General features: G+C 37.8%; 1 protein-coding gene across 5 annotated transcripts in view; it reads left to right on the forward strand.

The window, feature by feature from the left end:
• Positions 1-1,713: 1,713 nt before the first annotated feature.
• PHC3 (polyhomeotic homolog 3) overlaps positions 1,714-21,639 on the forward strand; it is a 1,318,531-nt gene continuing 1,298,605 nt past the window's right edge. For 4 of the 5 annotated variants that reach the window (XM_044070066.1, XM_044070067.1, XM_044070069.1 and 1 more), the window contains exons 1-3: positions 1,714-1,923; positions 2,741-2,899; positions 3,387-3,461. In XM_044070066.1, coding sequence (XP_043926001.1) covers positions 1,807-1,923; positions 2,741-2,899; positions 3,387-3,461 — 351 coding nt within the window. In that variant the 5' untranslated portion in view covers positions 1,714-1,806. The remainder of the gene's footprint in view (positions 1,924-2,740; positions 2,900-3,386; positions 3,462-21,639) is intronic. The other variant, XM_044070070.1, reaches the window with a different exon arrangement.

A 21,639-nucleotide genomic window follows, 5' to 3' on the forward strand; every position in this document is an offset into this window, starting at 1 on the left:
CTGTTCTGTATTCATGGGAGAGTTTTCTAAGCGGCCATTATTCTTTTTATTTTAATTTTAATGGAATAATATTAAATATGAAATATATTTTCACAAACTTATATTCTTATTTGGAAATCAGTGTTAAAGCAGGTATGCCGAATCAAGTCTTAGTTTTGAGCAAAAGTGATATTAACCTTGCGCAGAAATAGTGGATGATCAGCTGATTAAGCACTGTTACTGTATCCCTTGTGCAATCTGCAAAGTATGATGTCTTTATATTCAGAAGGATGACATTATTTTTTGATATTCAGAAAAAGCAAAATATATTTTGGGGGGTGTATTGGCGGAAGCTTATAGAAGCAGAGAAGTAATATTTTAGAATGTTTGACTTCAGTCACTTTTTTGTCTTACATCTTGGATTTAGAGAAAATTGAAGTGACTGTAACTATTTTCTGTCTTTCTTTTATCTTTCCTTCAACTACAGATGTATTGGCTTGTAGTGTTTCACCTATGTCTGAACCTCTTGGCTCAAGAGATCTGGACAAAGCCAAAATTAATGGTGGGCAAAGGCCCAAAAATAAGGACAGATTTAAAATACTGCTTTTATAAACTTAGTTGACAGAGTAAAAGTTTTTGTGTTAGTATGCCTTTTCTGAAGGACATGAAGTCTGAAACTCAAATATTTGTCATTATTTAATGACTTCCACTCATCCAAAAACTACAAATTTTATGAGGAACAGAGCAAAAATGTGTGTCAAAAATCTGGACATTCGGCAAAAGTCTGGACAGTTGAGAGGTATGTTGCAGTATCTTGATGTGCATGTGAAGTTGACAACATTAACTGATAGGAAATAGTTTGTGCATCTAGAATGATTAGTGAATAAGGATTGCCTCTTATTTTACTGGGTGAAAGGAAAATAACGCTTTCATTGATACTCTGGCTCTCAGTTTAATATGCATTGTCATTTAGCTATGTAACTGTTTTCAGTTTCTTAAGCCAAAAAAACGGGTCTGTATTAGAACATCGAAGTTTCAGAACTTCAAATGTTCTAATATCGACCCCTAGTAACCGAAAATTGAGAACATCAAAAATTAAGAACAGCAAATTTTTTCCTAGGGAAAATATTTGCTGTTCCAAAACACATACACGCAACACAAACACACCAAACAAACAGCGATCCACACACATACACGTAAAATCTTACATCTAAACCTACACTAAACTGTACATAAACCACTACTACCCACTTACCTTAACCCAAACCCTAACCCTAAGGTCCGTCACTATCGCACACACACCTCACCCGCGCCGTAACCCTAACAAACTTACCCCACCCTAACACTCATGTCCACACATTCGCTCACTTACCTGACCCGCGCCCTAACCCTAACTCACCTAACCCGCCCTAACCCTCACGTCCACACAATCGCACACTTACTTGAACCCGACCTGTAACTTTCCACCGCAGAGCGGAAAATGAAGAAGCAACAGGAACGGACAATCAAATTCTTTCCCTAGGAAAGAATTCGGTTTTCTGAAACTTCGCTATTTTCAGCTTTCGGTTACTAGGGGGTCGATATTAGAACATTCGAAGTTCTGAAACTTCGATGTTCTAATATAGACCCAAGAAAACTAGACAGAATGGGGAAGTGAATTGTATGGTGGCAAAACTGTTCTTTTATTTAATGCTTTAATGTCTTTCTTACTGAGAATGATCTTATGCTTTTCTTTTACTGAATCAGATGGTTGTGGCTTAGCAGGACCTGTGGATTCATCATTGTTCTCTGGCATACCCAGGCTGACTAAGAAAGCAGCGTGTCACCATGGAGAATGAGCAGACACCAGCAACATCCTCTGCAGTCACAACATCCAACACACCGTCTCGGTCTCAAGCCCCACAGATCTCAGTTTACAGTGGTACTGACAGGCAAGCTGTTCAGGTAACTAATGCAGTTTATCTGTTTGTACATATGTGCATACCCTATAATCTTGCGTGTTAATAACAGTACAAGAAAAAGAAAAAAGCTGAACTGGTTTGTATTAGGCATTTGGAATATTATTAATTTAATAATTTACTGAAATCTGTTACCTGGGTTAGGGGGCGAATCTTGAAGGCTCAGGATTGAAACAAGGTGGAAATTCAAATGCTTTTGTTTGATATATTAAAGAGTAATTTGCTATCATAGCTAAGCAAGTATTTATGTGCATGCTACCAGTGTATTCCGATATTCATTAATACTTCGAAACTGACATGATTCTTCCTTTCTGATATATAAGATAAAAGATAAAATGTAGAATGCAGACTGATGTGAATGTTTATTGTACATTTTATTCCTGATAACTATGTAATCATAATCCAGATGTTTATTAATAGGAGTGTAAAACTTAAGGAATTTTTTCCATGAGTCATTAATGAGTTGTAGTAATTACTAGCAGACTGGAACAAAAAGTGATTTCTAGGTTAGTTGTTGGCGGTAGTGCTTTATTTTCCCCTTTTGTGGGTACACATGACTGTGCATAAGATCATAGATACTCAGAAAAATACTTTGGAAGAGATTCTGAGAATCATCAACAGAGAGTACTCCTCCTTGTATCAGTTTCAGTAAAAACAACAGTTTCTATCACAGCCCTTAGTGCAGCTAGCTCATCACCTCTGACTTTGCATGTGTTTATTTTTGCATGCTTGCAAAATAAATTAAGTCACCTAGCGTATATGTTAGGTTGTGTCTCCAACACATTTTATCTGCCACATCATAGGTAATCCAGCAGGCTCTACACCGCCCCGCTAACTCTGCTGCCCAGTACCTGCAACAGATGTATGCAGCCCAGCAACAGCACCTGATGTTACAGACAGCTGCACTTCAACAACAGCACCTTAGTAGCACTCAACTGCAGAGCCTTGCAGCTGTCCAGCAGGTAAGAGTCGAGCAACCACAAAGTGTATACAGGGGCATAAAGAAACTGTACGTGTGGGGGAGGAGGGCACAACTCCAGAAAGGATAAGGTCAGCAGATTCATACTCCTTTCCTTCTTACTCATTAACTTATCTTCTGGCTACGAGACCGTCTTTATGTTGTGTTAGGAAATGACACAGTATTGTTACCTGTGAGGTGAACAGATTATGACAAAAGCAATGGCTGATGGGAATTTAACTTACCTGTAACTTCACTTAAAGTTGACTGTGACATTAATATAAAACAAAGGCAGGACTAAACAGTGAAATATGTGTGTGTATGTGTGTGTGTGTGTGTGTGTGTGTGTGTATATCACACATACATACACGCTCGCACAAACATATATGTGTCAGTAATGTTTAGGTGCAGGATTCAGAATTATGAGAAAATACTGCATGTATTATCTGTAGCATTGATTCCCTGTGACATTTGTATGTGCTTATTTTTAGGCAAATTTATCAGGACGGCAATCGTCTTCCCCCACAGGGAACGTCAATCAACAGTCAAGCGTTTCACAGACCTCGGTAACTTTTCTACACTGTTCAGCCTTACTCTGTTTTCATTCTGTTTATTGAGCAGGAAAGAATGACAAAGTGATAGTTTAGTTGAAGAGTGAATGTTGACAATCCGGTAAGCTAACAGTAAACCACTGCTGTACTTTCGGGGAGGGGGAAGTGGCATTCAAGAACTGTAAAGGAACTGCTGCAGTAAAAGTTAATCTGGATAAAGGACCCAGAGCAGCTGATCTGGTTTGCATTTTCTGAAGTTCCAGGATCTTTGCTTTGCAAAAGTTTTGAATTTAATCAGCTTTGACATTGTGTTTGGAAGTGTAAGCTATTGTCAGTGCTTAGACTGTCAAGTATCGAGTAATACCACCACAAGGACAAAACATTATTCTTAGCTAATAAGCAATGGATGTATATATGTATATATATATATATATATATATATATATATATATATATATATATATATATATATATATATATATTTTACTTGTGCCACAGTCTCACTTTAATAAAACAGGTGAACATTTCCATCAGAGGCATTTAAAACACATCTACTTCTATTTCCATGTGAATAAGCATTTCACTAAAGACTACTAGAAAATACATCATTTCATATCTTTATCTGAATTATTTTTTTGCTGAAGCTGACTGCTTTGTGTGCATTTCATTAATGTTTTAGAGAGAACTCTTCCAGGCTAATCTTAATATTGAAAAGATTAACCTAGGAAGTCTTCTATGTCATTATAATCCTGATAATAGCCAGTTAATTGCAATACATCGCTAAAATAAAGGAAATAAATTGCAGTTTATCCTTGAGGGGCTAATGTAGGCTATTTTCATATTTCTTGTCTGTTACTGCACTGTGATGCTTTTTGACATATTTACAGGCTGAAGGTGAGTTGTAAGTGATGACACTCACCTTGAATGCAGCCTCTCTTTTAATTTTTTTTATTTTTTTTATTTTAAGTAGTACAGTCTTGCAGCTTCTGGTGTTAGAAATTCTGTAATAGAGGTCTTCTCAGGGAAACATTGCATGAATAGACAGTGGAAGCTAGTTTACAAACACAATATAGAGAAAAAGATGTTGCATTCCTATTAATGGGCTTGGTCTTTATGTTTGTACTTAGTCTCAATGGAAGCTGGCTTGTAAGGCTGGCATAGAAAAATACAGCATAGAGAGGTGTAGAATGCACAGGTACCTTGGATACACCTGTGCTCCCGCCTTTTAAATCAGTATAAAAATGATCAGCTGTTGTTGTTGTGTCTTTCGGCTTTTCCCGGTTAGGGGTCGCCACAGCGGAACTCCAGTCTGCTAATGATTGGTACTTGATTTTTATGTGCCGAGTTACCAGCCCTGACGCACAACCTTCAACGAAGGTACACCCATTCACGCATGTCTCCACGCAGAAGATGCTGTAGCTGAGAATCGAACCGGACAGCGTCTTACTGTGAGGCAACAACGCTACCGCAGTACCACCACTGGAAAGAGCTGAGGATCATCATCATCATCATCGTCAACTCTGTTTTTTTTCCCATTTTCTAGATGGAATTGGGATGTTGAATCAACTGTTGCCATCTCTCTTGATTCAGTGTCATTCTCCTACTTTTTTCAATGGTCATGCCTGCCTGTTGAAGGTTTTCTCTCACACAGTGTATCAGTCTCTTTGTTGGATGCCCTCAATTCTTCTTGTCGTCTTTCTGTCTCTTGCAAATCTTCACTAGATTGTCTTCTGCTTTCCTGCACATGTGCCCTAATCACTTTAATCTGTTCTATTTAGTGTTCTGTGCAGCTAGAACTATTTGGGCTTCTGCTCAGGTGTCCTCATCTCTTCTTCATCTGTCCCACAGAGTGCATCCTACCACGCATCTCAGGCACTACATCTGTATCACTTCTAGCTTCCTCAACTGCTCTGCATTCACTGCCCAGATTTCTGTACCACAGCGTAGTACTGGTCACACCACTGTTTTGTACACCTTACTTTTCAGCTTCTTTGGCATTCTTATGTCATACACTGCCCCTGACACTCTTGTCAGTTGGCTGTAGCCCCTCTGATTCTGACTTTGACCACCTCATTCAAACTGCCCTTCTTCTCAGCCACCCATTCCAGATACTTGAAGCTGTTAACCTGTTCCACTACTTTCCCTTCTGTCCCATTTCCCAGCTTCTTCTGATTTCCCCCATTTGTTACCACTATAACTGTCTTATCTGTACTCAGCTTCATCCCTTGTGGCTTCAGTTTTGTATTTCATTCCCTTATACTTTTCTGAAGTTCTTGTTCAGAGTTTGCCTGTAGTGCCACATTATCGCCATACAGCAACTTTGTTGATCTGTCCCCACCGACCTGTTTTTTAATGTAGTCCATCACCAGTATGAACAACAGTAGGCTCGGAGCTGAACCCAGATGCACACCCACTCCCACTGGAAACCCCTCTGTGAGAAGAAACACTGTTTGTACTTGAGTCACTGGGTCCTTGTACATAGCCTGCCGAAATTCTTGCAATGTTTTTGGACTTTGAGCCATTGCAAGGCTACCCAAATCAGCTTTCTTGGTACCTTGTCATATGCTTTCTCTGAGTCTGTAAATGGCCATTTGGACTCTTTCCTCATCTGTAGCTGTGTTGCATCTGTCTGTCTGTCTCTCTGCTCACTTCAGGTCAGTTGTACTGCATCCTGATCTGAATCGAAACTACTCATCTCCTGTCTTACTTTCTACTACTCTGCATATTCATTTATCAATGACCCTTTCCAAACTTTCCTTGGATGCGACAGAATTTTGATACCTCTGTAGTGCCCACAGTTGTGAATGTCCCCTTTATTCTTGTATACTGGTAGTAATATGCTTATTCTCCAGTCATCTGGGCTATGCCTTACTCCTAACTGCTATGAATACCCAGAAGAGCCATTTCTCCCCTAACTCGCCCAACTTTTTGATCAAGTTTGCCATATCATCTGAGCCTGCTGCTTTCCCTGACTTCATTTTCCTTGGTATTGTTCTCACTTCTTCTAGAGTGGTGTCTTCTTCCTATTTCATTGTAGCCTGTGTTTGGGAAAGTAGAGCTTCTGTGGGGTTTTCTTCATTCAGAAGCTACTAGAAGTATTTCTTCAGTCTGCCTTTGATATCCTCTGGACTAGTCAGCAGGTTGTTGCTGGGGTCCCTTGTGAAAGGTGTTTGATGATTACCTTATTTATCTTTCTGCCTTTGCCTTGCAACCAGATAGAGTTTCAGTTTCTTTGTGCTGTCTACCAAATCATTTTCTAAAAGATAGAGTGCTTCTGATGCCTTGTTATTAGCTGTCACAACTTTTCTCTTAGTCTCTTTGTTAACCAACCAATATTCCTTCCTAGCCTGCTCTGTCTGAGACAGAAAATTACATTGTCACTGTCCATCTATATGTAGTAATTTATAGTGGACATATTGCAAAGTTTCCCAGTAATTATGAAAATGTGCAATATTTCCATGTATTCATTACTATTTCCAAATCCAAGTGACTTGCAGTCTGTTGCATGGCATCAGATGAAAGCTTAGATGATGCTGAACAAACCAGTCTTTGATTTTTGCACTGTATGTTGTACAGCTTGAGAGGTATTCAGCATTATATAATTTTGTTAATTATACTAAAAGCATACATTTTCAATTTTTTTGTAAATATTTCAGTAAACAAGCACTCAAAAGGGAATTTCTTAATATCACATGAGCTGAGTCTGGTTGAAAAAAAGTGCCTTGATACTGCATGCCCAGGTTGTACAGTTTTCAAGGTATGAAAAGTTGCTTATGAAACTTTAGTGATAAATATAGCTCTTGGTTTGTGTGCATTGCCTGGCTAGTTAAAAGACTGAAGGCTCAGAGTGTATGATGACATCATCTATGTACATGGCAACATATCTTTGTAAGGGTCTTTTGGACTCTGTATATTAATCTCTTTGAATGGTTGCTACGGCACCATATAACACAAAATGAAGGACAGTTCATTGGTCTAAGCAGCAGTAAGAGAGATATGTCACTATCCCTTTAAGTTGACCACATTAAACATTGTAATCAATCACAGGTATTAGGTAACTGTCTGGTTTTAAAATGCTGGCCAGGTTCCTATGATTTTGTACAGAACCTGATTGTTAAGTTAGGTTTCGGAACTAACACTGCATGGCTGTTGCACTCGTTGCTCACTTTTTTACTCCTTTATCACCCCATCTGCAAAATTTTTGGTACTTCCTCATGTACAGCCTTTGTCTGTGACTGTGGTAATCTGTAAGGTTTTAAATTAGCCTTTCTGCATGGAATGGTCTTAATATGATGTTGAATCATAAGCATTCTACTAGGTAGTTAAAAATCACTTTTTTAAGAGGGACTCTCTTATTTCTTGGTTCTATGGCTTAGATATTTTGTCATCTACTTGCATTGCAAGCATAGATGTCAATTTTGTTTTTTCACTGGAACATTCCGCTCAATGTCTGTGTTCAAGAATCCTGGATAGAGAGAAAAATAATGGGTGGACAAAGGCCCCAAATCAGGGCAATTTTTAAATATTACTCTAATTCACTTGGAAAGGTAGTAGAATTGTACATTTTGCATCAACAATGCATTTGGGGAACAAAAATGAAACTCTGATGTTTGGCATTATTGACTGACTGTAATTGTCAGTAATTTACCGGAAAATTAAACTTTTTATGTGGGTGGGGCATAAATATAAGCAAAATCAGGGAAAGTTGAAAGGCATGTACCAGAACTATCACCTTCTGTCATTAAGCTAACTACAGAGGTCTGCACTTGTTTCCAAGGTTTCAGAATGTTGATATGGTAAATCGTGTCTGCCTTCTCCTCCCATTCTGTCTAATACTGTAGTTTACATCATTTCACTTTTCTGCTGCTTCAAATAGACCTTGTCACATAACTAAAGTGATACTTTAGAGAGGACCAAAACAAATGCCAGATGCTTGGTTTCCAACTTTGAATTCTCTGGTCCTTGCATTTCTGTTATACTGTTGTGCCACTTGGACTGTTTCCATGTGTTCCTGCGTGATGTGTATTAACACTCTGTCTTGTAAGTTGGTATAGTATTATGTAACACTTTTAAATGAGATTTTCTCCTCTCGTCATGTTTCTTGGCATGTAGCAATTCATAATGACTGAATCTTGCTGGCTTGTAGAACTTCCTTCATGGTTAACAGTAGTGTGGTGTTACTTTAACTCAATTTTCCCTCTTCCTCAGTAAAATTTCTCAGCATGGGTTTTGCTCCTTAGTTAAAATTCTCCACTATCCCATCTACCTGTAAATGTTATATTGACGTTTTCGGTAACTTCACTTTAAAGCACTGGCACACTTGGTGCATAAGTCAGGGTCTTTGTTGGTGAGAATTTCCTTAGTTATTGCTATTCTGGTAATAATAAGACTAACTCCCTAGCTATAGCTATAACTACAACATTAGGCTTATGTAGGAAAATAGCATCAATTTATGAAAAGTCCAAAATAACCAACATACAATGAAATCCACTTCTGGCTTTTACCAGGGACCCAACAGTGTCCATAGCAATTTGTTGAAATGATATCCGTAAGGAAGTCATTAAAATCAAAGGATTTTTGGCCATTCAGCACAGAAGTTCTTAACTTCTCATTATCCCTGGCCAGTAGAATATTGCTAGCCGTATGCATTTGTAAGTGCTCTTCTAGTCCTTCTAGTTCTTGACTACGTCCTAACCTCATTACTAGGATTTTGAAAGGTTTAGGCACTAAGTAATTGTCATACTTTCTCTCTATCTTTACTTAATCTATGTAATAAACCATTGCATTCAACGTCTTTCCCTGCATTGCTAGCAATATCTTCAATTGCTCTGTTCAGAGAGACATCTTCACATTGTGCCTTTTTACATTTTATCTGTCTTCTGTGGAGGACATCCAACTCTGGAGTTTCCACAAGGTCATTTTGTCATGATGTAGAAGGTTCTGCCACCTCTACTACCAACACAGGCCCTAAAGTCTTGTTGTCTAACCCGTCTGTACTCTGTAGTGCGAGTTGCTGTCTCTATCTTTTTCAGATTTTAGTTCCTTTTCTTTATGAACCTGATGCTGTTAAAGGCCCCTATATTTTGGTACATCAAGAATATCATTAGGGTTCTGTTTACGATCACATTATATGCCAATATATTCCACTATTTTATCTTTTTTTCCCCACCATTAAATTTTTCTTTTTCTGTTTCAGTGTGAGGTAACACAACTGTCTCACTTTCTGTTTCTTTTTTTTCTAGGTTGCCATCTCTCTCTCTTTCTTTCTCTCTTTGCAGTGTGGTAACTCAGAACAAAATGTATTTATATTTTTACTTTTTTCTTACTTACACGTATTTATTGGCTGGGGTCTTCCTTTATCTGTGTTTTCTGTCTTACTCTGAGAGAAATGGGTGTAGACATCTCATGAGATGCTATTTCTTCCTCTTTAACTACACTACTTTGCAATTGATACATTTCTCTTCCTCAACACTCACCTACTGCTTGGAGTTCTCCATTTTGAGGCTTTGCTGTTTTAGCTTATAGAAAGGTTAGAATTCTACTCAGTTTGTGCATTTTCCAGAATTTCCTGGACTAACCATTTCAGTGAAGAATTCTTTCTCATCAATTCTACTGGTCATTTCTTCTCCCAATTTTCCAGGAGTTTCAGGCTACATTGATACTTCTATTCTCTGCTCTGCAACATTTTCAGGCTGTAATAATATTTCTACTCCCTGCATTTGTAATGCATTCAGACTGCAGTATTTTATTGTATAACTTCCTTGTTACTGGTAATGTTTCTGCATGCTGCTCTGCAATATGTGTGTACTGACAAATCTTTTATAAATGCCGTAAATTCTGTTTTCTTTAGGCACATTTTTGTAATTTCTAACACTATTCCTTGATCTTTTCTGGGCTAGTAAAGATCATGGTGAATCCACACAAAGAATTGTGTGCTATTTTTAACTGTTTTTCATCAGTAGCTCTATGTGCATGTTTAAGGTAGTGAAATAGTGCAAATAACTGCACTGCATGCTTACATAGATGTAATTGTTAAGAACACAGCCGACATATCAGGAAGGTGAGACATGCATTGACCTAATGTAGTTGTAAAAATAGATAATTAATATTTCCTGTCTACATGTTGCAAAGCTATACATTGTAAAGCTAGATCTGAGTTTTGCTTTTTTCCTGCCTAAAACCTCCTTGTATATTATGCTTGCTTTGCCATTGTACTGTTTAGAGCTATTGCTGACTGCTAACTATTTGCACTACCACTCCCTTCACCTTTCTACGTCCAGCCACCCTTATTCTCCTTTCTTTTTACAGTTTCATCTCTATCCATACTGCGGTCATATTTCCCTTCTTCTATGACTGTAAGGTATGATTGGGAATGCGACTCATCCTACAAAATCACCTTATCAACACTAACTAGAAGAACTAAGTGTATGTTCCCATTTAAAGTCCTGTGTACTACTTAGAACTGCTTTTATTGCTATTCTTCCTATTTTCTGAACCCATGGCATGCACACAAACAGGAGAGTTGAATATCCTTCCCCACTCCCCACTCCATTAATTGCTTTTTTGGCGACCATTGGGCAACAGGTCAACACGTTGATTTTGTGATTTATTGAAAGTTTTTCCCTGTACTTACCTGTGGCAGGATAGTCATAACTGATTGTTTTTGGAGGAATCCTTGTCTGCCTCTTGTGGGTAAACCTGCTCCATTCACCCTTGCTGTTCTTGGGCTCACTTTGCTCCCCTACCCTACCCCCATTCCCACCCACCCCCTCTTTCCTTAGACTTTTCCACCATGTGCCATACCCTCTGTTTCACATAGTCCAATCACAGTATTCTCCCAATTAAGTGTATCAAACATACTCAACACACCCCATCTTACTTTTACTCCACTCAAAAAACACTATCACACCTATTCAGGCCCCAACTAAATACACACACACACATACCATTATTGTGTTTAACTGCTGTGTTTAACCACCCCTTTGTCTAACTTATCTCAACCCTACTATACTATCACTTATTCTTACAACTAGCTATAGTAACCTTACCTACACCAATTATACTCCCCAGCTAATTTAGCACAGACTACAACATGATTCTCTCTCACATTCTTATACTCTCCACTCTAACATTACTTACACACATCAGCTGCTATTACTGCACCTCACCAGTATTACTCCCACATCGTATAACTACTACTGCCCCTACTACTAACACTACATCTCTCAAACACTGCATACACCCAACTCTCTTTAACTTACCACCCTTTCACCACATTCTACTAAAAATACCTCCACACCAACACACCAATAAACCTTCCTTACTATACAGTAAATACTTCACCAAAGTCATAAAACTAATTATGCACACTGCCTCCAAACTATCACTCAGCAGAGATATACACCCAAACCCTGGCCCTTTTAATCCCTCTACTAGCCCTCCCAAAACTAATATACCACACAACCCACCTTTTTCCTGCAATAATACTAACAACCTGCTAATACTAAACATAAACATCAGAAGCATATCAAACAAAGTCCACGAACTGCATGGAAATCTTTCCCTCTATTCTCCAGACTTAGTACTTGCAACAGAAACATGCTAAAACCAGAAATCTCAATGAAATTACTGCCCCTGACTATAACTTAATATAATAAAGACCGATTAAGGAAAAAGGGTGGAGGTGTTGCAATAGTATTCAAAGACCATCTAAATGTAATAACTATTGATATACCAATCCCAACCCTTGGTACCGCAGAAATTTTGCTAACTAAACTAATAATCAATACCAGGTAAACAGTCAATATAATTGGATGCTATTTCTCACCTGGTAATAACCTACCCACCCTATTGAACTTACTCCACTGGGCATCTGATACACTTCCCCCAGGAAACCATTATTCTAGGTGATTTCAACATTGACTGGACACCATGTAACAAAATTATACCCACTACTCACATCAACCTCCATGGTTTCAGTCAACTAGTACACTCCCAAACTAGAAGCGACAAAGCAACAAACAGTCTATACTAGACTGGATACTTTGTAACAAACCCTCCCATATAAGTCAATCTGGTTGCCTACCTGACAGTCTGAGTGACCACTTGCCAACGTATATAATTAGATGCCACCCAACTCTAGAAAAACCTACCACCTTCCAACAAATACATAGCAAAAAGAATTTCAACCCTTCTAACATCACCTCTGCTTTTCTAGCCTGTAATTGGAACCCTATTAAACAACTCAACCTTAGCGAAACAGGTAGGTACTTTAGCTCCACTTTACTGAGCATACTAAACTCACATGTCCTCACTAGAACCATTAGAAATCAAATCTAACAACGTTCCATGGTTGAGCAAAAAGACCAGATCTCTGCTTTATGCAAGAGACAAAGCTTGGTCCAACTGGTGCAAAACTAAAACAATAAATGCAAAACAAATGTATCTTGAGCTCAGAAACAGATCCAAAAAAATGATCAGATCAGACAAGATAAACTATTACCATAATATGCAAAGTAGGCATCAACATAATCCCAGACAATTTTGGACAGCTATAAATAATGTACTTCAGCCAGGAAAATCACCCCTACTACTAAAGACTCCTCAACTGATATAGCCACCCAATTTAACATATCTTTACAGAATGCATACTTAACCTAACAAAATCTCAGCACCTCCCAGACCCAAACGACAATCAAGATCCCCTACTTAATGAAAGAAGCTTTACCGTACAACCAGGCCCTGTTTCCCTGATTAAAAAATTACTCAAAAAATTAAAACCAACCACAGTGGCAGCAGATAACCTCCCAGCAGAATATCTCAAAATAGCAACTGAAGCAGTAGCATATTCAGTGAACATCCTAATTAACTGTTCCATTTCCAAAAATCTAATCACAGACCTTTGGAAGGTCTCTCATATTATTCCCCTACATAAAGGGGAAAACTCAAAAGAACTAACAAACTACTGCCCCTTAGCCATACTCCCCCCCCTCTCAAAAATTCTGGAAAGGTGTAGTCACATTCAAATAATGCAGCACCTAACCACACATCATCTGATCACTAACAGCCAACATGGGTTCAGGCCTCACCACAGCACAACCACACCTCTCATGTCGTTCACTCACTTAGTTAATGACCACAGAAATAATGACAAATATGTCTAAACTCTCTTCCTAGAACTTTCCAAGGCTTTTGATATGGTTAATCATAACAAGCTAATTAAAGCCCTGTCAGAACGAAATCTTAGCCAATCTAGTATCAGTTGGTTTCATAGTTACCTAACAGGGAGACAGCAGGCAGTTAAATGGCACCAGAATCTATCCCCTCTGCTTCTTGTTACAACAGGAGTTCCACAGGGCTCCATTCTCAGACCTTTGTTATTTACCATATTCACAAATAACCTTCATACCTCCACCCTCCACTCCTCAGTCATCCAGTATGCAGATGGCTCTACATTAGTCTGTGCCTCCTATTCTCTCCAAGAATTACATCAGCAAACACAAGCTTCCTTTCTCTCTGTTGAATCCCTGGCTCAGTGACTACCAAGTAATACTTAACCCTAGCAAAACAAAACTTATCATTTTCCTTCCAACCCAACAAACCAAGCCTTATCTGTCATTCACCATCTTATCAAGCAACAAAATTATCATATCTCATGATACACGCACTAATCGTCTAGGGGTTATAATTGACAATAACATGAAATTCATCATCCATGTCTCCCTCACCATAAAGAAAGTGCACAAAAAACTAGGTACTCTATATCAAAATAAAAAGTTCTTAACAAACTCTACTAGAGCTACCATTGCACACACTCATCTTATCTCTACACTACTATGTGCCTGTCCAATCCTCACCAACCTTAAAAAATCCGACCTATCCAAACTCGATGCCTGTTATAACAAAATTGCCAGATTCTCTACTAACAATCCCTACAGATCACACCACTGTCTAGCTCTCAAACAACTCAATTGGCTTTAACTTCCAAACCTACTTCTTTACACTCAGCTTACCCTGACCCATAAAATTTTACACCATCCCCACAAAAACCCTTCTTTACAACAACTAAGTCCATACTCCTGTACCAGAAACCTTCGCTCCACATGCAAACCTCTGCTCAAAGTAACTAAAGAGAACAATGCAGCAGGCACATCCCTCTACTCTAACACCATTGCCAAACAATGGAATAAACTACCAGCCCTCATCACTGCTATTCCTTCCATACATGAATTTAAGAAACCGTTAAAACTACATGTAATGAACTCACCGCTCTGCAACTATGACTGTCCAGGTTAATACTAGGACCCTATGAGACATCTATCTAAGTTCAATTACTACATTGTAGGAATTAATAACTGTTAACATTGCTATGTCACACTTAATTTAAAGTGAAATGTGTAAATGTTGTATGTTATTAACTTCCTGTGATGCATGTAACAAACATTGATTAACACTGTTCTGAATTACTTTGTAAAAAACAAAAATAAATTATTTTGGAGCTTTTCTCCCCAGGCCTCCGCTCAAAAAGGACCTGTGTCCAGACGGACTTTCCCAGTAAGCAAATGTAAAATAAATAAAAAATAAATAAATAGTATACTTTTTGGAGTGTTTCTGGTGGTTGCTTCCCCTTTTCTCTAGGTTAGGTAGAGGTGTACCTGCAGGCCTTTTCACTTGCAGATTTCTGTCTCCATACTAGTAAGGTGGTTTGTCAAAAGGATTACTTTCTTCTCATTTCCTCCACAGATACTTAAGTGGGAAAAATCTTACAAATTATCTTAACATTAAATTAGGAGGTACAGCAACAGAGTGAACTACCTTTCTAAATACAGTTTGCATTGATATTTGCAAATGGGATATTGTTTCCTGTCATCATGAATGAAGAATACTTTATCTGCTTTTTTCATAATGAGATACTGTTTTCTGTTACAATGAAGAAAGACTACTCCAATTTTTTTTAATAAGGGTCATCTTTTTACACACATACTGTGCCTTTATAAGGATGATCACCATACTGGAATCTATTAGTCCATGCAGCACCCTTCCATCAAGTAAGACATTGCACTTAAATAAACTTTTAGTGGCCCAATAGTAGAAGGCTGACAGTGATTCTTGCACACAGTTTATTACTTAGGCTCAATATCATCAGTAGCATGTTCTTTGTTACAGTTTTGCAGCTATAACAGTGTTGCCAGCAATCTAGCAATATGATGCCTTTCCCACATTTAATGCAGAGTACGTTTCCAGCTGATATTTTTGGTTTGTTCCTACAACTCATGATTTATCATAGAGCTAGACTGCTCAGCATTTTACCATAGTTTCATTATACAAAAATCCCTCTGCTAGTAAAACAAATGTCAGCATCCTTAGGGTCAGTTTGAAATATGTATTTTCTTAAAGAAGCAGACAATGTCCCTTTAAATTTTCGATCATATTACTTTTACTGTGTGGACCTCCATGATCTGGCTATAGTTTAAGTACATAAGTATGGGGGGAAGGTTGGCATAATGGTTAAATTCTTCAAGTTACACAAATTAGGTACAGGGTTTGATTCTGGCCTTGGGTTATTGACTAGACTTGTAATAGTCTGTAGACCGATAGTGTAATATTTATGTATGAACCTAAGTACATGTTTTAGTCACATAACCAAGATCTTACATTTTTTTTAAATAACAATGTTTATTATATACATTTTCATTTTTACATTCTGTACAATCCCAGCACATAGTGCACTTGTTATTTTGGTACTAATTCATGGTACAGTCATCATGCAATGATTTATTTAACACACACATTAACTATTTATAATGTAATTGGAGAGCAGGAATTAACTAGTTGACATAATGATTTATTTTTACTATAGTACAAGTCAACATTTTGGACTGGTGATTTCATATCTTGCGTTGAGTCTATATCAAACATTCAAACTAAAAAAAGTTCAAGAGCTAAAACAGAAACAATTCAAATCAAAAAGAGTAAGAAAACATAATGACTTGAATCACAAAGATTTAAAAAGAAATTCCAGGGGGCTATCTCCTTGCATTCCCTCTCATCCACCTGCTATTTAAATATACAAACTCTGAGATTGCAGTACAGTTAGGAAAGGGCAAATCCCTGATCCCCAAAGTACTGCTAAACTACTAAACAACAGCAACCTATGGAAATTTCATTTTCAGTGTCTGCAGACGATATTTCAAGTGCTTGAACTCTTGAGAATTTGAGTGCTTAAAGGTAACCCCTTGTATTATAGTCTATTAAGTAGCTCTACATCTTAGATGCTTTATTCCTTATCAGTGTTCTTTCCAAGCTCAGTTTCTTTTACAGAATTGTACATAGTCCATTTTTACTAGGAGATTCGGTTCCTGATCTTGAATCATTCTGAATTCCATATTTTAATCTCTGTAGTTATACCTGCACCTCCCTTATTAATTACTTGTCTTTGTATTTCCATTCCCTCTTTATGATTTTCTTAGTCACTGTCATTGCTAAAGATAATAACACTTTCACCTCTGTGGTAAATGTTATTTTCCACCAACTCAAGAAGAACATCTTTATACCAACTTTAAACTCTCTTCCAAGTATGTGACTTAGCATGTTGTTCCATTCTTCATTGTTCTGATTCATCTCAATATATTCTCAACATATTTACTCCCAAGAACTCTTTTTGAATAATCACATCTCCAGCATATCCCTGTTTTCTTTGGGAACATTTTTTTCAAATTTAGTAGGGATATAGAAATATTTATGCAAATGTTTACATATAACAATTCAATATTTTCTTGATTAGTTGCATATATAAGGGCAATACAAATTTCCATCCACTCATCATCATTTGTAATATTTATTTATTTCACATTTATTAACCGGGTTGGTCCAGCTGAGTTACAAAAAAAAAAAAAAAAACAACATTTTCAGTGGAAACCCGAGGAGAAAAGCTCCAATAATAATGAAATGCCAGTATATAGAACAATTTATAGTTGTCACATAAGAAAGTGTGAGTACTAAAAATATAAACATACAAACAGTTTAGTCACAGTGCTGAAAATCTATCATGTTCTAATATTTACAAGAATTAGAAGTAATGCCAAATCATTTCCCAAGCAGAGGTTGTAGAATGTGAATAGACAGAGGTGTATGGGAGGTTAAGTGGGGTGATTGCAGTGACAGATCTTGAGTTAAGTAGGTTGTCTTTTAGTAGCTTTTTAAAGTTGTTGGCATGAGTTATACTTCTGATATGTAATGGGAGTTTGTTCCAGTTATGAGAGACAGAGCATTTATAAAGGTTTTTGCCTATATTTTCACAGGGTTTATAGGTCAGTAGTAAGAGGTGGTTGGAACTATGAAGAGAACGATTGGGGGTGTAATAGAACAGAAGTTTGGAAAGTGATGGGCAAGTAGTGGGGTTATTGAGAAGGGAGTGAGCAGTTTGGAGTTGAATGAGAGTTAAGTTGATGTGGGAGTTCAAGCCTGTGAAGTTTCTGTAGGGCCAAGCAGTGGTGGGAGGAGTAGGGATGATTTACAGCAAATCTAGCAACTTTATTGTATGTTGATTCAAGTCTGTGAATAAGGGAAGATTGTAGGTTAGTCAGGATAGGAGAGGCATAGTGTAGGTTGGGTAGTAAGAAAGTTCGAGCAAGGGCAAGTTTGGATTCTGCACTAAGGTATTTTTTATTTCTGTACAGTAGGCCTAATTTTTTGTGGACACGTATGTCAAATTTTAGTTCATAGGTGTGTACTAGGCTAATGGCCCTGGAGCTTTTACAAGCCTAGCACATAGAAGTGCCCTGGCATCGTGCCGGCCAACATTAGTTCCCAGTGCCTCTATCAAGTAGAGCCACTGGAGTGATCCCTGAGGTGAACTTTCTATTTCCCATCCACTCATCAAGATTTCTCTTGAAGAGGGCCAGTGAGATGCTCTGCTTGACATGTATGGGAAGTCTATTCCATAGCATGGGCAGTCTCTGGGTTATGAACCTGTCCCTCCAGCATGTTCTGTTGATTGTGATAATGAGGTTGAGGTCTCTGGAGCATGTGGTGCGGAGGGATTGGGATTTCTTTAGATGTAGCATTTCTAACAGAGCTGAGCCAACATGTGTTTGTAGGTCAAGCAGAGATCGCCTCTTAGTAGAGGATAGTTGGCCATCAATAATGGTGCCGAGGAGTTTAGTTTGTGTTTCAACTTTTATAATAGTGTTGTTGAGAGAAGAGATTGAAAAGGTAGATTTACAGTGGGAGAAGGAGTTGGGCAGAAAAAGGAGGAGCTTTATTTTATTGGAATTGAGGATGAGCTGATTGTCATTGAGCCATCTTTCTACAGAGGAAAAGGAGTTTTGTGTAGTAGTTAACAGGTCTGTCAAGTTCTCAGAGGCAGATATCAATGTGGAGGCATCTGCATGTTGGACGATAGAGGAGTGACCGCAAGAAGTATGGAGGATGAATAGCAGAGGGCCAAGGATAGAGCCTTGGGGTACCCCATTTTGGATAGAGAGGAAAGGGGAGCAAGTGTTAAGCCATCTAACTGACTGTTGTCTGTTAGAGAGGTAGCTGGAGAACCAGTTGAGGGCAGTGTGAGAGAGGTTGAGATGGGATAGTTTGGAGAGGAGTAGAGAGTGAGAAACAGTGTTTGAAGGCTTTAGATAGACTGAGGAACAGGCAAGATACAAGTTTGTTGTTGTCTCTGGCCATAGCAACCGTTTCAGAGAAGGAGATAAGGGCAGTGGATATCAACACTTATAAATATATCATAATTATTCACACTATGATTTAAGTATCATAATTATTCACTCTGTGCTATTTTTAAGTTTATACTATATTGTTTACTCAAGTCTAATATTGTCTTACACACTGCATTTATTACTCTTTTCCAATCTGCCATTTCTGTTCTGACCTCAGTTATACTATTGTGGTTTAACACATTTACTATTCAGCCTCTGCATATCTTCTTTCAACAGTAACATTAAACCTGAATGCAAGTTGAGCTGAAGTCAGTAGCCCAAACGTCTGTCTGTCCCCATCCCATTTTATAACTTTATCTACCTTTATCATCTGCTGTCAAAATCTTGCTTCTTTGTTTTTAATTTTCCAATTGCTATACTTCTGTGTCTTTCACATTACTATATATAGTATAGCTTGCAAGTGTTAGCTTTCTAGTGTTATTTTAATTTTCTAAGATTTAACTTCCTTTAAAATGAAGACATGCTTTTTTCTCTACTGCTAAGCTTTATTATTTTTTCTCATTGACTCCAATTTTTATTGCATATATAAAAAGTATAAAATGTACAATGTGTGTGCATTCCCCATGCACGATGCACATTTTGTTTCCATAGTGGCTGATCCTGAAAAAATAATCTATATTTTTAAGAAGTGTCCTCTATGTAGATCACTTAACATCTAGACTCAGCCCAAAATTGGGCATTACAATTTTAAGATGAGTTAACTTGTAAAGAAAAAAATAATAATTTCACAAGTAGCTTGTATTCCAAATCTCATGCCATGTAGTACAGCTGCTGTTATAATCTCTGGCTTGCTTCCTTGTTGCTGACTGGTGTCCCTGTCTAATCAGCTTTCCATGCGGATAAATGCATTTGCTTCACTGTCATTGGTCCAGTGTCAGGTGGATACAGGTGGAACTAGTCATATGTGCTTCCTTGATTTGCACCCCATTGATTGGTGTTTTCCACTGAGAATTACTGCTAGTGCTACTTCTGTAAGTGCATGTACCATGATTCAGACTTCTTACATAGTTGTGTGACCACTAAGTGGTGAATATTTAAGTAAGGGGGTATTGGGTGTGGGAGGGCCTGTTCCCCTGTTAAAAAATTGTTTTGTTTTTATCTCTGTCTGATTAGCTTTGTCTAACTAAAGCTTCCACCAGATGCAACTTAGTGATAAAAAGGTAGACATTAGATGTGCGTGTGTGTGTGTGTGTGTGTGTGTGTGTGTGTGTGTGTGTGTGTGTGTGTGTGTATGTGTATATGAGCGTGTGTGTGTTTGTATGAGTTTGTGTGTGTGTGTGTGTGCTCATACAAAGGGAAACTCCCAGATTTTGACATCTGTTTTGTTGACAGACTTTAGTTGACAAGACAGATGGTCGACAGGTGTGCAGTATCAGCAGTCCTTGGGATTGTGGAATAGATACCCTCCCTGAGGATTCTGCAGTCTTGGAGTTAGTATATATAATCAATAGGGGTTAGTGGGGCTTGCCTTATTTAAAATACAGTAGATTTCTTTTGCATGGTCAGAGGTAGCACTTCAGTTGTTTCAACCTTTTGTGGTCGATATTTTTAGTGTTTATCTACTGAAGTTCAGACTAACTTCAGTAGCTCCCCTCTCTCTCTCTCTGTGTATATATATATATATATATATATATATATATATATATATATATATATATATATACATGTGTGGAAACATAGAGATTGTGTAGTAGAGAGAAAAGGAGATAGAAGGGTAACTCGGTGAGTGTTTTTAGCTCTTCAATGACAACTGAGCTGTTTCTTTATACTATATGTACATGTAGTATATATTACATCATCATTGCATAGTTGTTTTAAGCTAAGAAAGTGTCAAAATGAATGTACATATTGTAAACAGTGCTGTATTTGGGTGCATAACTGTCTCAGTATTTACTCTTTCTGAAGGGACAATGTCAGTTCACTTTTTAAATTGTTTTTCTCTGTTTGCTTTGTCAGTCGTGCAGTAGAGTTTTCTTCTCTGCCTTTATTTAGGGCTAAGTTCTGTATTTCTCATGGAGTTATGTGAGCCTCACACAACCTTTCATTGAGTTAATTCACTTTGGTTATGGACTGCATTTCTACACCAGAATTTTCCAACAAAGACTCTGTACCAGTCATTATTTGGGGAGCTTGCTAGTTCCTTTGTAAACTATTTATTATTCTTTGCTTGTATCATAGCTTTCTGTAGCTCCACAATTTCTTAAGTTTCATTCTGCTTAAACATACTTTTTTATACCAGTACTTTGATATTAATAAGTTATTCTTTCATACTTAAGGTATCCTTTTCCTCGGAACTTTCAGACGGTTTTACAACCTGTTCAGCACACTCTGCCAGAATTTCAGTTTGCTTATGCATATTTGCATCTCCTTGCACAGCAGCTCAGATACTTTTTTGGACAAAGTATCTGTTTTACAATTCACGTACTCATGGTTATGTATAATTTTTTTTGTATGAGCTTCAG

The sequence above is a fragment of the Protopterus annectens genome, chromosome 4.part1 (assembly GCF_019279795.1).
Source record: "Protopterus annectens isolate FY-2018-M chromosome 4.part1, PAN1.0, whole genome shotgun sequence".
In the NCBI taxonomy this organism is placed as follows: Eukaryota; Metazoa; Chordata; order Ceratodontiformes; family Protopteridae; genus Protopterus; species Protopterus annectens.